At 41.0% G+C, this 15,403-nt stretch overlaps 1 protein-coding gene across 3 annotated transcripts in view; it reads right to left on the bottom strand.

Moving 5' to 3' along the window:
• Positions 1-23: 23 nt before the first annotated feature.
• The window catches only part of LOC137879978 (SH3 and PX domain-containing protein 2A-like), a 53,887-nt gene continuing 38,507 nt past the window's right edge, over positions 24-15,403 (bottom strand). For 2 of the 3 annotated variants that reach the window (XM_068721012.1, XM_068721032.1), the window contains 7 exons: positions 9,582-9,695; positions 6,772-6,855; positions 4,515-4,632; positions 4,084-4,412; positions 3,851-3,900; positions 3,195-3,314; positions 24-3,002 (listed from right to left, as the gene is read on the bottom strand). In XM_068721012.1, the coding sequence (XP_068577113.1) occupies positions 1,074-3,002; positions 3,195-3,314; positions 3,851-3,900; positions 4,084-4,412; positions 4,515-4,632; positions 6,772-6,855; positions 9,582-9,695 (2,744 nt within the window). In that variant the 3' untranslated portion in view covers positions 24-1,073. The remainder of the gene's footprint in view (positions 3,003-3,194; positions 3,315-3,850; positions 3,901-4,083; positions 4,413-4,514; positions 4,633-6,771; positions 6,856-9,581; positions 9,696-15,403) is intronic. The other variant, XM_068721023.1, reaches the window with a different exon arrangement.

Below are 15,403 nucleotides of genomic sequence, written 5' to 3' on the forward strand. Positions count from 1 at the left end.
AAAAAAAGAGAAAGTACTAATGATTGTTCAAAAGTGCATTTATTGAATTCATTCTTTTGGCACTTCAGTTATCATCACTGGTCACACAGTTAACATAAAACAAAAGTGAGCATCTGCTGCAGCGGAAGAGTAATGTCAAATTTACTGCCCAGCAGAAATTCAAACTGTTATCATTATTAATAGAGCAGTTCTTAGAAATGTTTAAGCGGTTGTGAAATTGTTTTTATCAGTAAATTCACAATAATAATAAAATAAGTAATAATATGATTTTTAAGTAATGAATAAATAATTTTTCACTGATGTTAAGTTTGAATTTGGGACAATTAGCCCCTGAAATGAAACTCAAAAATCAGTTTACGGAAAGATCACAAGCAATTGTTTTTTTACATTTAAGTGTAGGAAAAAACTGTGATAATCAGAGATGCTCACAAATTGTTTCGTTAGGACAATATTACAAAATGAAATGGATAAAATATATCACATAACGGTGACGTACAGGATAAAGAGATATTAAAAAAACATGCAAACAGACAGCACCATGGTGAGACTAACACAAAGCAGCTTCGGCAACAACTGAGATTTTCTTTACGGAAAGGAGGAGAAAAAGGCTTAACTTCAACAGCTCAAGGCATCGTCGGTATAATGAATCATTTCAAACATGCAATAAGCTTTAAATGCTTAAAAAGTTTTTAAAAAATTACATTATAAACTTACAGAGAAAGGTTCAAGGAGTGGACACAAAATTATATCTTAGTTCAAGTTAAAGGTAACATTTGAAGAATATCATTAAAGCATTCTTCCTCTCTCTGGTGTTCTCTTTGGCTGCGTCACTAAGTCTCAATATATTGCTCCTAATGCGACGTCTCTGGCACTGTTTCATGTAGACTCATTTTACCAGATGTCTCACTTCATTTCAAAGTCGCAATTTGATCTGGCTGCTCGTTTTGGCAAAGGTACCGGGTAAGATTTCCATCCTTACTTAATGTCTTTGGGTTAGCCTTTTTCACAAAATAAATCTGTTGACGTAGTCTTTATGCGCATGTTCAGAGTTCTGCCAGCTCCACACGTGAATGTTAGTGCTTTTTCTCGAGGTAATTTGAGGGAACCCATCCTTTCCTTGGTCTGCCATTGTCCAGAATCTTGCAGTACCACCATCCATTGGGGTTTCTGTCCAGGACCTCCAGACTCGTCCCCTCAGGAAATCCCATGGTCTCCTCGTCACCATGATAATCTGCTATAGAGAGATATACCTCTCTGAGGTTGTTATGAATGATGTGGGGCTTGGGTTTGACTGTGGATACAGGGAGGACATTCTTCTGAGAGCTGAGGCCAAGGGATTCTGAGCTACCGGTACCAGATCTGTTCCTGTTGGGTAGTCCTATGTTGTTCGGCGGCAGGCTGCGTGGCACAGTGCCGAAGGAGGCGTTGCGGCGCACTGTGGGGCTGGCACGAGGATGGTCCGTTGAGTTGAGGGACTCGTTTCTCCTTAAAGAGCCAACAGGACTGGGACCGTCCCTGATCGGGGCTGAGATGAAGACGGACTGAGGTCTCACAACCTGCTGCTGTTTGGTGCTGTTCTGCTTTCGTGAACCAAACAAGCCGATGGGTTTGGAGAGGCCACCTGGAGGCTTGGAGGGGATGGGTGGGGTGACCTTCTTTAGGTTTTGGTTGATGTTGTTCAACGCCTGCACCCTTTGTTCATTCTTCTCCAGGCTGTTGGACTTGCTGAGGCTTCCAGGTTTAGTCGGGGTGCCATCAGATTCAGACCCTGCCATGTCATCTTGTTGCCTGGCAGGCTCCAGGAAGTAAGTTGGAGCCCAACCCTCTGTGTCTCCCCAGCGGATATACCACCAGCCACTCTCCTGCTTCTCCAGCACTTCCACCTCCACACCAGCAGGGAAGCTGAGCTCAGACTCTTGGACTTTCTCATAGGGATCTGTGGTTCGATACAGGCTGCTGCCTTCCATGTCTGAGTCTCCCCGGCTGCCTTTAGAATAGATGGAGGAGAGATCCGACGTGCTCTGGGAAGAGAAAGAGTCTTCTGAGGAGATGACTGAAGCCGTCTCAGAGTCCTCACCTTTAGTTTTGGTGCCGTTCTTCAGCTGCCCTGTTGGCCGCAGCTGTCTTCTCAAAGTGCTGATGTCCATCTTCTCTGCACTGGATGCCTTGGCTAGTTGTGGTTTAGGCCTCACCACTGGCTTTGGTTTAGAGCAGGACTTGATGGAACAGGATGCCTTGCTTTCCTCTTGGTCTTTCTTACTTCTGGACAGATCTGGAGTGGACTCAGTGGAGGCAGATTTAGGACTGGATGTCTCCTCAGCTTTGGATGAAAATGGGCTCCCATTCAAGTCCACCTTGAGCTTGTTACCTGCAGGTCTCCACCCACCTGATGTCGGGTTTGCAGTCTTGCCAGTTTCTGACAAGACACTTGTCTTGGAGGAATTTGAGTCCCTGCTGCACTGCCGCTCAGGCGTCTCTCTGAAGGGCCGGAAGCCGTCATTCTCATAGATACACTCTCCCTCTGCCTCCGCCTCCCCTTCTGCGTCGTGGCCATCTTCAAATGACTCACACATCTTGAAGGAGGCACTGTGGAACGACGAAGCCGGAGAAGGCTTTGAGAACTGGTGGGATCCCTTCTCGGAGGAAGCGTCCTCATTTTTAACATCCACCAAGGAACCTTCTCCCCTCAGAAACTCAAACTCAGACTCCATGTCCAGATCACCAATGGCAGGAACATCATATTCTGGCTCTTCATACACAGGCCTTCCAGGAGACACAGGGGACTCTGGAGCTTCAGGCCCAGGGCTGCTGGGAGGTGCAGTCTCCACTGAGTCTTGTTTTTTGACAGGCGGAGCTGGAGGTGGAACTTTTGGGCGGCAAAGAGTGCTGGTTCTACGATTCAGGTTGGGCTTTTTACGTTTGTCAATGTAGGAGCAGGGAGCCCAGCCCTCCTTCTCTCCTATGTGGACGTACCACCAACCACCAGAGTTCTTCTCAATGACCTAAAATACATTTAAAAAAAAAATGTAGTCTTTAAATGATGGCATTTTTAAACATTTAAATTGTAATTTCTCTTGGAGAAAGCAGAGTTGTTATTGAGCTTAGATTAATAAATTGATATAGTAAGAGATATATAGTTGGTACTCAATTTTTTGTTCTTGTTACTCAAGTTTACCTTGAAAAAAAGTGCTTACCTCTGCTTTCTGTCCTCCATTGAAAGTGATACCATCAGATATACAGGACTGGAAATCTGCAATGGTATAATACTCGGCTTCCACTGTAGGGGGCTCTGGCGGGGAGGGCAACTGAAATCCCTTAGCACAAAAGAAATTGGCATTGTTAGAAGTACTGTCAGTGGTGGAAGGTAATTCAAGGGTACTCAAGTTGAGTCCAGTTTAAAGGTAGTTTATCTCTATTTGAGTATTTCCATTTCATGCTGTAATTAATTGTTACTGCCATACATTCAACATATTGTATTTCTTTACTCAACTACACCCATTATCTACATTTTCAGACTTCAGATTTTACAGCCTTGCTGACTCGTGGACCCTTACAAACAAAAACAGATCGGGGCCCCTTGTAATGTTTCAGATGTCTGTAGTTATAAACTGTTAGCCTTTCCGCCAAAGACAGATCTGATCAGACAAATAATTTTTTCAAATAACATTTTATAGATAAAAAATGTTTTTTTTTCTACCCTATTGGTACTTTTACTAGAGTAAAGAATATGGATACTTTTTCTACCACTGTTTGTTGTTTATTATTTGTAGAAAGGAAAAGCCACATATATCAAAATCCTGCATATGACCATTAATCGGAGAAATGGAGGGCTAAAAGATCACGCTCTTACCAGGGTTGCATCTCTTCGAGGAGGAGGTTTTTGCCTGAGAACCGGGGAACCTGTGAAACAACAGAGACAAAAAAAAACCATACATAACTGTTTGGTTGCATTTAAGAATAGACATTGATAAAGAATGATGTTAAAAAAAAGTTTAAAATTGAGTAATTAGAAATCTACTGTTACGGATTGACAGGCATTCAAGTTATGACAGAAATTCAAACAATCATAACGATATGACTAACCAATTTCCACCCGATGAGGGGCGATGCGGGCTATTGCCGGTGAGGAAGGCTCTGCTTTACTTTTTCCATCCTGTGGACTATTAACAGGGCTGGAGTCCGCGCATGGGATTGGCAGGCTGATCTCCTTCTTGGCCACTTGGGGGCTCTCTGGGACTCCTTCAATCTGCACATCTTTCTCACTCGAGGCTTTCTTGTTCAGCAGGTTACTGATCTCCATGATGTTTCCGATGATCTCCACAGGTCCCGTCACCGTCTTCTTGCGGGGAGAGAGATCATCCTTCATCTTCTTCAGGTAAGAGGCTGGAGCCCAGCCCTCTTTATCTTGGTACCTGTAAAGTAAGTTACAAAACAAAATGATCTTTAAAAAAAAAGAATCATCTTTTTGAAATGATAGATGTAAAAATGTCTGAAAAGAGTGAGCATAGCCTTACCTGATAAACCACCAGCCTTCCAAGTTCTTCTGAATCACCTCCACTATTACTCCTTTCTCGAAAGCAATTTCATCCTTGCCCTGACTGGTGTAGGGCTGCACTGTTACGTACTTCTCTTCTGCCAAAGCAAGAGCGGAAAATGACAACAAAGCTAAGATTTTGAGAGCTGTGAAAACAAAATAATCCTTGGAAAAGAAAAGTATATTCTATAAATCCTTTCTATAGACGTTATATGTTAATATGATCATACTGCAGAAATGACAGATAAGGGTTCACAAATATACAGTAAGATAGATTATCTTGTGATTCATTGGCACCAACTTTGCAACGTGATACTGAAAGAGGGGTGTATCTTTTTCTATATTACAGGCTGGAACTGTTCTGCTTTCTGGCAGTTGGTTCCGCTGCCAGATGTGCAAGTGCATGTGCTGTGTGTTTAAATGTTCTTTGGCACATGAGATTTGCCTTCAATTTTTTTATGAAACAGACGACTTTATAACGCAGCGAAGAACTACATAACCTAAATGATTCTGTATGTATTTCTCTGAAGATTGTTTTGTTATACGTATGTTTCAACTGTGGTCAAATCAGTCGTAACACCTAAATCATATTCATAATTCAACAATCGTAATGTTGGGCCCACTATGAACTGCAACGTCCACCTTATCTCCCCCTCATTTCCTGTAATCTCTCTACATCACCTGTCAAATAACATCCATAGAAATGAACTAGTACTAGTGCATATTCCTCAAAATGTCATAAAATGTAGTGTGTCATCATATCAACCATCTTAACATAATTAGCTGGTATTCATTAAGGGTATTGACCATGGGGAATTACAGCTCATGGGGCCAGCTAGCGACCTAGATGTGTCCTTGGCCTTGTGACAGCAAGCACCTCCAAACTCAGCACATAATAGAGAGCAGAGGCTTCATGCTGATTTATGCATTCCCATGAGGCCAAGGGGCAGAGCAAAGACATCATTTCCTGTCATTATAGCAATTCCTTTGTAAATACAGACAGCACTGGGAGAAGAGGTGTGTTCAAAAAGGAGAAGGCCATGTTAAAAAAGCACTATATATGCCGTCCTCCCAGTTGGTAAACAGGAAGCAACAAATTATTCCATTTTCCTTTTCTCCACCCGTTTCCTAAATTGTGTCGGAGCTGACTGGGTGTGGGATTCTAAATCCCTTTACTTGCAAAAACTAGAGTAGGCACCACGGGTAAGGATATTTCTGTACGCTTTATTTTCCTTTTGACTGGTTCTTCCGGCCTCTTTGTGTCAGGGCTGGTGAACCATTTTCCTCTCACCAACCTCCTTCAAACAATATCCAGCAGAGCAAATGAAGGGAAACTCTGAATCAGATGTTATGTTAACCACAACATGCATCGCCTGGATCAGTGTTATAAATTATTCTTGTGGAGTCAGCAAAATATCTCTTTTTTTTCTCTCTTTTTTTAAAGGACAAAGCAGGATTTCAGTCCTAGGGTGGAAACAACTCTCTCCACTCTAGAGAGCAGCATCCACTGCCAAGCGTTAAGTTTGGAATGAACTCAACAGCTTATCCTCATTCCACTGTCAGCAATCCAAATGTATTTCCAGTGAAAAAAAGCATCTTGACCATGATAAGAAGAACATGTGCCAGTCTGTGATTGACAATGTCTTGCTAAAAATAAGTGAGAGATTAAAAAGGGTCTTTGTTTATCGGTCAATATTGGTTGCTATCTGCACCACAGCACGATAAATATGTTTCTACTACACTTTTTAGAACATGCATTCATTAAAAAAAACTACATGCACACTTCATTTGCTCATAAAAAAGCAAAATATGGCTCTAAAATGCAGCATAAGGCATTCCAAAGTCTATTACGCAACTACTTTCAGATGAGTGGGTCGTCTTTTTTCTGGGATTCTGGGAAAATTGGTTTTGGCACACAGAGTTTAATTATAACAAAAATGCTTACATGGGGCAATTTTGTAACAAAATTTGAGCTTAGCATCAATAATTGGTGTATATAAAGTTGATGATTTCACCTTTGCTTTCCAAGCTCATTTCATATTAAAGTCAGTTAGTGGTTAGTTAGTCGTGGATTGTGGCTCATGATAAATGCATTTGCTGGAAGACAACACAGAGGGAAAGACTGAACAAATATGTGCATGAGGAGAGGGAGGAGATGGCCCGCGTGATAAGAGACAATAAGTAAGACAAGAACACAAGGAAGGGAGGGAGGTGATGCAGCATCTGTCTCAAATCACCTCGGCTCTGCTGCCGGCTGATGACACCCCCCAACGTCCATCTCCGGTCCAGCCTCTTCAGATGAGCCTTATGCCGCTTAGTAACTGACAGACACACGTGGTGACCAGACGACAACAAACAAACACGGGAGACATGAAGAGCGAGCACAAATGTTACACAAACACACAAATGACATGGATCCAACAAGAGACCCCATTATTAGCTACATGGAGGACATGAAAACAACACGGCAAAGCAAAACATGGTGGACAGTTGGAGTGGATGGATGGAGGTTACAGAGGAAGTGTTAAACCCAAGACATCTCTGTGGATTGTAATTAGGATGTTGTTAGCATGGTCCTGTTGTGTTAGAGCGTCTGGGGCACACATTGCGGCTGCAAGACTGTCAACCAATTAATAGAGCAGCTGCTTGGAGCTGTGTGCCTAAGAAGGTTTAAGTTTCCCAATACAGTGAAGATGGGTATGATTTCTGCCAACCGCAAGATCTTGTGTCGTATGCCAAAATGATAGAAAATGCAGCTCCTGTAAATTATCTTATATAGGAAATAGAAAATACTTTTCATCACTTAAAGGTGTTAAATTCAAAACAAACAACTATATAGCAGAGAATGACGACTGTGTGTTGTAATCACAGCTTCTCTGTGCTTTGTTTATGTAGCCGGTGCGGCCACACATGCATGTTAGTGCTCTAAATTTGGTATTAGGCACCTTTAAATTCTCTTAATGATAATATCAGACAAAATCACAGATAATTTAAATTAGATCCTAATGTGATAAACAACAAAGTCAAATTTAAAGGAATAGTTTTTGGTAAATATTAGCTTTCAGACGGACATAAAATTGACACCACTCCCACAAATAAATAGGTTGTGTCTCACGTGTTTAATTCATACAAAATGTAATATTTTATGGGGGCTCTGTACCAGACAATTCATTGCTTCCTGAGCAGTTACCAGACAACCAGCAGAGACTCCAGGAAGTCAATAGTTGCAGTCAAAGTATTTACATATAACATGTTAAGTTGTGAGCTTTATAGGGGATGGTAGGTGGATTTTATAACCGTTGGATAGAGCTACAGTAGGCTAGCTGTTTTCCTCCCGCTCATTCTTTATGCTAGTCTAGGCTAAGCTACCCGGCTGCCTGCATTAGTTTCCTATTTACCACATAGAGTGGAATCAATCTCCTCATTTAACTCTCTGCCAGGATGCACAAAAACATGTTTCCCAGAATGTCTAACCATTCCTTTAGGCAATATGTTTATTTTTGTGTAAAATTTGACCAAAACAAGGAGGAGGATGTGCATTCACTTCCATCAGTGCATGAAGTCTCATCTCATGCTGTCTGAGCTTTCAACATGTCTATTTTTTAGCTTTGCGAAAGAACCATCATGAATTCCAATGCCAGTTTTTTGGCTTTAAGAAACTTTTTTTCTGTGACACCGTGGTGGCACAGACTGCTGAAGACCACAGGACTGACAAAGAGATGCTTTATGAGTTTCATGCCATTCCCATGACTGACTCGACACATAAACACTAATTACACTGACAGATTGTCCTTCCCGAAACCCCCTGGCAGCAAACTCCAGCTATCTCTGACAGGCAGATAGGAGTGATGGGTGTAGACGTTTGCATTTGTGTCTGTGTGTGGTCATACATTTGCAGTATGCATACATGTTGAAATCTTGGGGAGAAAAGGACATTTAAACATATTGTGAAACAGTAACAGTTTAGCCTCATGTATTCTCTCTCTCTCCCTTCATCCTTGAGTCATACTACATACAACACCAAGGGGATCCTGGGTCCCATTGTTACAGAGTACAGCAATTGTACAGAAAAAGATGTTTTGGACAGACTGCTGGAAAATCTTGATGTTTGTTTGGAAGTGTAATTTGCAACTTAATTATTTCCGTGCCTCCAGTTTGTTGGGTTCTCTCTAACACAAGGCTGCATAAATCCGTACAAACAGGCTGTAGTTGCTGCACTACCTGTCAGGACTATCAAAATCTGAGTATGTGACACTTATTGAGCTTTATTGGTCTGAGATTAAAATGTCCTCTCTACTAATATTGAAACGGCTTGAAGAATGAAACAATGGCTTGATAACCTTATCTGACAGGGCTATCAAGATGATTGCACAATTGGACGCTGTCCTCACATGTGCATTTTATTCTAGCAAACCAAACTCTACATAGGTGTGTTTCTTATCAGGGTTTTGGATCCCTCTCTGACTCCAGTAAGGTCACGAAACATGACATCAACACTCATCTACTGTACTGTAACTTATCTGCATTCCACAATGATAAGCAGACACAGCATGAAATAGCATAACTCATGTCTTGAGCTTGTTTTAAATTACTATAACCGTAATTTAAAAAGCATTAGTTGTGAAATATTCTCATGTTGTTTTCCTTACTGCTGATAGAAACATACGCTTCTTTCATGAGCTCACTCCACGGAGGTCATATCGCTTAATATTGCACTGAATCCATTCTGTACAGTACATCACTTCAGCGGTTGTGGGTCTAGTCTCTCCTGAACTCCTCCCTGCTGTTTACCAAGGTCTGAATCTACACTCTGTTCAAGCGTGCTTATGATGGCAGGCAGACAGAGAGAGGTGTTCACACTAGACCGGCGTCAGCTGTCAGCGTAGGCCGTCAGCGGTGAAGTAGGGGTGAATTTGCTCCATTTTGTCACAGATGAAAGGAGGATTGAGGGCAGAGGTGGCGTGTGCGTGGGTTTATAACAGAGTGTGTGAGGTTGTGTTTGTATGTGTGTGGTCGGGAAGTGGCAGGAGACTTTGCGGTGACTTACCTTCCCCAGCTTTAGAGGCGCCCAGCTCCAAGTCATCCCGTGTGCCACTGTGGGAGTTGAGATAGGTAGCAGGGACCCAGCCCTGCTCCTCTGCAGTGCTGACAAACCACCAACCTGTGGAAACATACACAGGCTGAAAATCACCAGGACTATGTAGAGTGTACCGATGTGAAGTGGTGCACAGTGTGCACTGTAGGTCATACAATCCATTGTACGTCATACAATCCACAACATAGCAAGATAAGATTTGTTGAAATTTTTTGCAGATGAACTTGGGCCTGTGATAGGATTTCTTTTAGTCATTGAGTCCTGATTTGACAGAATCTATAACCATGATGAAGGCCAAGAACATCAGAGGGAACACCACCTGGCTGTAGCTCGACTTGTGACGAGGACTTTGTCAACCTGTGTTTCATCAGGATCAGTCATAATTTCAGTGGGCAGGTCCTTTTTAAAGTGCTGTTTCTAGCCAAAATATCCATTTGCAATGTCGCAGCTAATTTGACTTGGTTCCTCGGAGTATGACGGCATTGCTCTGACAACTTCTTTATGACAAATGCCAAAGCTGGAAAGGTGTACATACATAGTACACTTAAAAAATCTGATCCCAATAAAGTGAGTGGGGTAAAGCGATCCATTGTGTTCAATAAGGTGTGCTTTATAGGATCTTGTGGGAAATGTAAAGTACATATGAACACTAATCCGAACATTTTAACTTGTGCTAAATCAGTTCAACAAAAAGTCACCCCACATATGTGGTGGACAAAGCTGGCACAAAAACTGTCCTGCGGGGAATGCCGCACATATGCTATTTGTTGTGGTAACGGGAATACAATATGGTTGACAGCTGTCTGGACAACCCATAAAGAGGATAGGGGTGTTCCATCACACTTTCACAGCTGGTCCAAACATCCAGTGTACATTTTCCTACAGAAATGGTGAGTAATGAGGTAATTTAGTGGCACACAAAAAGAAGCAGAATGTAGTATGATACACAGGAACAGAAAAAAAGACGTATTACTTAGTTAATGATATGGCAAAGGATGAGATGAAAATGTGGAAATAACATAAACAAGATGTAGACGCCTATAATAGGACATAATGATTCATCTGCATTTAGTGAAATATGTTGTAATTATGTCCTTCATAATGAGATCATAATGAGATTGGTTGCAATTAAAGGCTGCTGTGATTAGAAGAGCTTATTACTGGTGTTTGAGGTGTACAGGAAAGTACACAGTGTTTCATTCCATTATGTTGAATCTGCTTGAAGTGGTGAAAATATTTTGTTAAGTGAGAGAGATTTTGAAAAATTATAATTACAAAAAGTAAAATTTCTTTCACACCTCTTGGATCATGTCATCTTATCTCTGAGTAAAAACAAAATAAGGGTGAAGATACAAACCTCTACCAACTCTGAAAAATTCCTCAGCCTGCTGTTATATTCAAAGACATTGCGGCTTTCACTACAATTTATTGATTTCTGCAAGAATGCTCTTAGGATTTGGTATCAGGTTCCTTTCTCAGGCAGTTTTACACTGTTTGGTTTTAAAAAAACAACTAATAATTCAGAAATGTTGGCAATCTCAAATTCTGATGACTAACATAACTGAATTTGTTCACCAAATGTGTCTGGAAACTAGAGGCATTGGAGATATCCTGCTGACGGATCCGTTCTCAGCAGAGGAAATAAAGAAATTCATTCCAGACCTTTTTGTAACTACACATGCAATCTCTGTGATTCATATGACGAATTAATTATTTAATTGATGAACTTGCTCAGCTACACAACAGCGTTGCATAGAGTTAGGGTGGGTCCACAGAGGAGGTTGCTGTTAGTGCCTGGCTCTGAGCAACATGCTGGCTACAGCTCAGGTACGTAACAAGCCATGTAATGCGCTCAGGCTTTGCACCAAAGCTGGGGCTTGAACAAAACCTCATGCCAATAAATCAGACAAAAACAAAATGGTGTCTACAATATTCAGGGCTGAAAATACAGACTTTGTTTCACCACAGTGGAGCGGTGAAAAGATTCAAGTATTGTTAAGCATTTATTACCCTGATGAATAAGTTAATTATACCAACATTTTACTTCCTGTATATCTCATTGAGTCAGTGAAAACATTTAAATAAATCTGATGAGTCATGTTTTAATGACCAGCAAAGGGCAACATCGACTACATTAATGGCACATTAAATTAAACTGTCCATTTTAAAGAAAGGTCAGCTTGGCAAGAGTAAAAAGACCTGCGTCAGCTCAATAAAGAAAAAACCTTGCAGTTGCAAATTGCCATTTTCACACTGACATGCCTGCTTGGGAAAAATGTCATTCTCACCTCAGCATACCGACACTGCAAGATGTAAGCAAATATAAGAAATAGTTGTAGGAATGTACTTTAATTGAGAACACTTCACTGAAAGTCTGAAAATACATACGCAGCAAAGACTCACTGCCACTTTAAAAAGGCCTATGTAAATATATACTGTTATTGATGGCTATAGCTAACTTGCCTGTATTTTTCAGCCATCCTCCCATATGGCAGGTGCTTAGGCTGAGTTCACTGAACCTCAAAAGAAGCAATAAAAGTACTTTTAAAACACACATACACATTACGCAAGTGCCGATTTCCTGGCCATTGCAGGTTTATATCAGGCAGGTTGCAATTATATGAAATGTAGAAAAAAACACTTCTAAAAGAGAAACCTGCTTCATGTCTTTCATCACATGCATTCATTCACAGAGTGACTGCAACTGAATCCTGCACAGAACCAGCTCCATAAATTGATGTATACCGGCAACACAAAATAGATTATGTTTAGGGCTATAAATTTCAAATTAAATACATCTATATTTGATGTGGTAATCATTTGTACATTTTTCATGATGACACAAAACTTAAACTGAGGTCATTACAAAAAAAAACAGCTGTTTTCTGAGTCATTTTTCTGAAAGTGAAAAAGTTAAAAGTAAAGATACTGTGAGGTGAATGAATGAAGTTGTGGATTTGGCTGCTGAAAGGCGAAGTGGCAGATAATGGAAATAAGATTAGCAAAAGAACGTGTTCTTTCTTCCTTGTTTCCGGACAGCAGGGATTATCTGTACAGATGTGGAAGGGAAGAAGTTGAAGGAAGAATACCTTATGTCTGGAATATGTGTGTGGGTGTGTGTTTGGACGAGTACAAAGAGAGAGAGAGAGAGAGAGAGAGAGAGAGAGAGAGAGAGAGAGAGAGAGAGAGAGAGAGAGAGAGAAAGAGAGAGAGAGAGAGAGAGAGAGAGAGAGAGCGCACACATACATTACAAAGCTACACCTGTATCTTTATCTGTGCTTCACTTCATCATCTCTTGCTGTTTTTTGATCAGTCAATATTACAACCTGCTTTTCTCAATGTCTGCCTGCTTCGCTGTCCACATTAGGAAAAGTTTAAAACTTGGAAAGCTGCTGCAGAGTTTAACCACAAAGGAAAAAAAACACAGCCAAATGCTGACTGGCAATACACTTTGCTAAACATTATTCAATATTAAGATTATAGCTACTTAGTCAACATCCTAAGTAAATCAAAAAAAGCTTTTTTTAAACGTTTGAGCAGCGTTTAGTTGATTGTGGGGTCAGTGGTTGCATAAGACAATAGCTAAACCCACAACCCTCTGGTGAAGATGTCATATAACACCATTACACCGTAGGATCATGACCACAGACATCAAACTTAAATGTCACAGACACAGAAACCAAACGGTTTGTGTCTTGACAACACTGTTGAATTCATCATGAAAAAATGGAGGTTTTAAACAGAGCTGAGGGCAAGATGTAACTAAGTTTATCCCTCCGTAGCCTGCTGTGAGCTGCACAACTCTGGTCGTATCAAGTTAAGTGCCTGCTTGATTCCAATATTTCTGTAATAAAAAAGAAGTAGCCTACATGTTGATGTCTGCATAATTTAGATCCAGATTTGAGAAAAATGCTTATTTGCAAGCACCAGCACCTCTGAAGCCCATGTTATATCTTGTAACTTCCTGGAATCTCTGATGGTAGCCTAGCAACTGATCCTAGCAAAGAAATAGCCCGGCACATAAAATTCCATTTTTACACTTTGGTGGTGGTGCAGATTAAACTAACAACATGTTCATTTGTGAGCTTTAGAGGTGTATCTTGTTACCGTTGGACAGAGCCAGGCTAGCTGTTTCCTACTGTTTCCAGTCTTTGTGCTAAGCTAAGCTAACCAACTGCTGGTCGTAGCTTCATATTTAAGAGTGGTATCAACCTTCTCATCTAACGCTTCTCCAGAAAGTATATAGGCAAATATCCAAAACTGTCATACTATAGAATATAGAGTATTGAGATAGATATTTCTGCAGTGAGAAAGTAAGACTTTTCTGGAGTTGTCTTCATTGTCTCACTTAACTTTAACTTATATTCTAGCCCTGCAAGTGCAGATACAGTCGACAGACATAAAATGAGAGTGAGCAGCATTTCTGTATCAGTATCTCTCATACAGTATCAGACATCTGCAAACTCTATCAACTTTAAGACCCTGGCTTCATTTTTACTGTAATCAACAACAGACTCGCAGTTGCAACAAGAAACTAGATTTATGACATTTGGGGTTTTTCCAAAGGTGACTGGACAATCTATAAAACAAAACCGCAATCTACATATACAATCAATCACCTAAGATGAGGACCTTAATGTCCTCATATCCCTACAAACAAATCATTTGAGACAAATAGACCTGAGCTTTGAGAGCTCATTGAGACTTTTTTGGGAGAAACTCTGTTACTCTGTAATATTCACAAAGGATATCTACACATGTAGCATGAATATGAGAACAGATTCAGCAGCACAAGGAGGCTTTTTTTTTTCTCCATGACCTGAAATGATGAGGAATGCAGTGGCTCAGCAGTCCTGCAGATATCTGACACCACTGTTGAGTAGAGCAGGCGAGAACACCATTCATTTCTAGCTTCTGTGTTCTTTAACAGTGGATTCAGTATCAAAGCACAAGGGGGAAGGTATCCAGCCCAATATACACACATTTCCAGTTTTCATTAAACACTGGGTTTCAATTACCTGGGTGGCTGAGGTACGAGGCGGGGAGGCCAATACGGCACAACACGACTTTCAAGAGCTGATGTTGACCTAAGGAACAACCTTCTCTCCCTCCCAGCCTCTGAAAGGATCCCCTCATGGTCTGAACTAAGCTATAGCCCCCAGCTTGTGTGCTCTCTAGGCTCCACTGATTTGGAGACACAGCAGTCCTTGAGTGTCTGACAGACCACCCCTTAAAATGCTGGTTCAACTCAATGGTCAATTTTTGAGTGCGAGACAGAGGCACCCTTTTGGCACCAGACTGATTTCTGTACACTACTATTACCACTATTTGTGCTCTTAAATACTGTTATCGCTCCTGTTCTTCATCCCTTCTGCCTGTATTGCTCTGTGACAAGATGCAAGAAAATGAAGTAGCAGAAGCCTATGTTCAAAATACAGTTACAAACCTCCCATTTGAGTTTCCATATCTAAAAATACAGGATAAGGTTGATTTCTTGAGACGGTCATTAGTGCTTCCTATGGTAAGATGAAAGAATGTGGTAGATGGGGATTACTATGAGTGTATAATGTTTCTTCCATCTGCTGCTGCAAATTCTGCTTAAAAAAAGACATTTTACACTTGGCAAAGTTGTCTGTATCATGTCTTTGGTGGTTCGCTGACAAGAATTATAGTCTTTTTCCTCTTTTATACAAGGAAACATGTTCTTGCTGAAACTGCACATACCAAACTGGGAAACTGAGGGTTTGAGCACAAGCAGCACTAGAATCTCAACA

The sequence above is a fragment of the Cebidichthys violaceus genome, unplaced genomic scaffold (genome assembly GCF_023349555.1).
Source record: "Cebidichthys violaceus isolate CVI_PGR_0920_01 unplaced genomic scaffold, fCebVio1.0.p SCAF_10, whole genome shotgun sequence".
In the NCBI taxonomy this organism is placed as follows: domain Eukaryota; kingdom Metazoa; phylum Chordata; class Actinopteri; order Perciformes; family Stichaeidae; genus Cebidichthys; species Cebidichthys violaceus.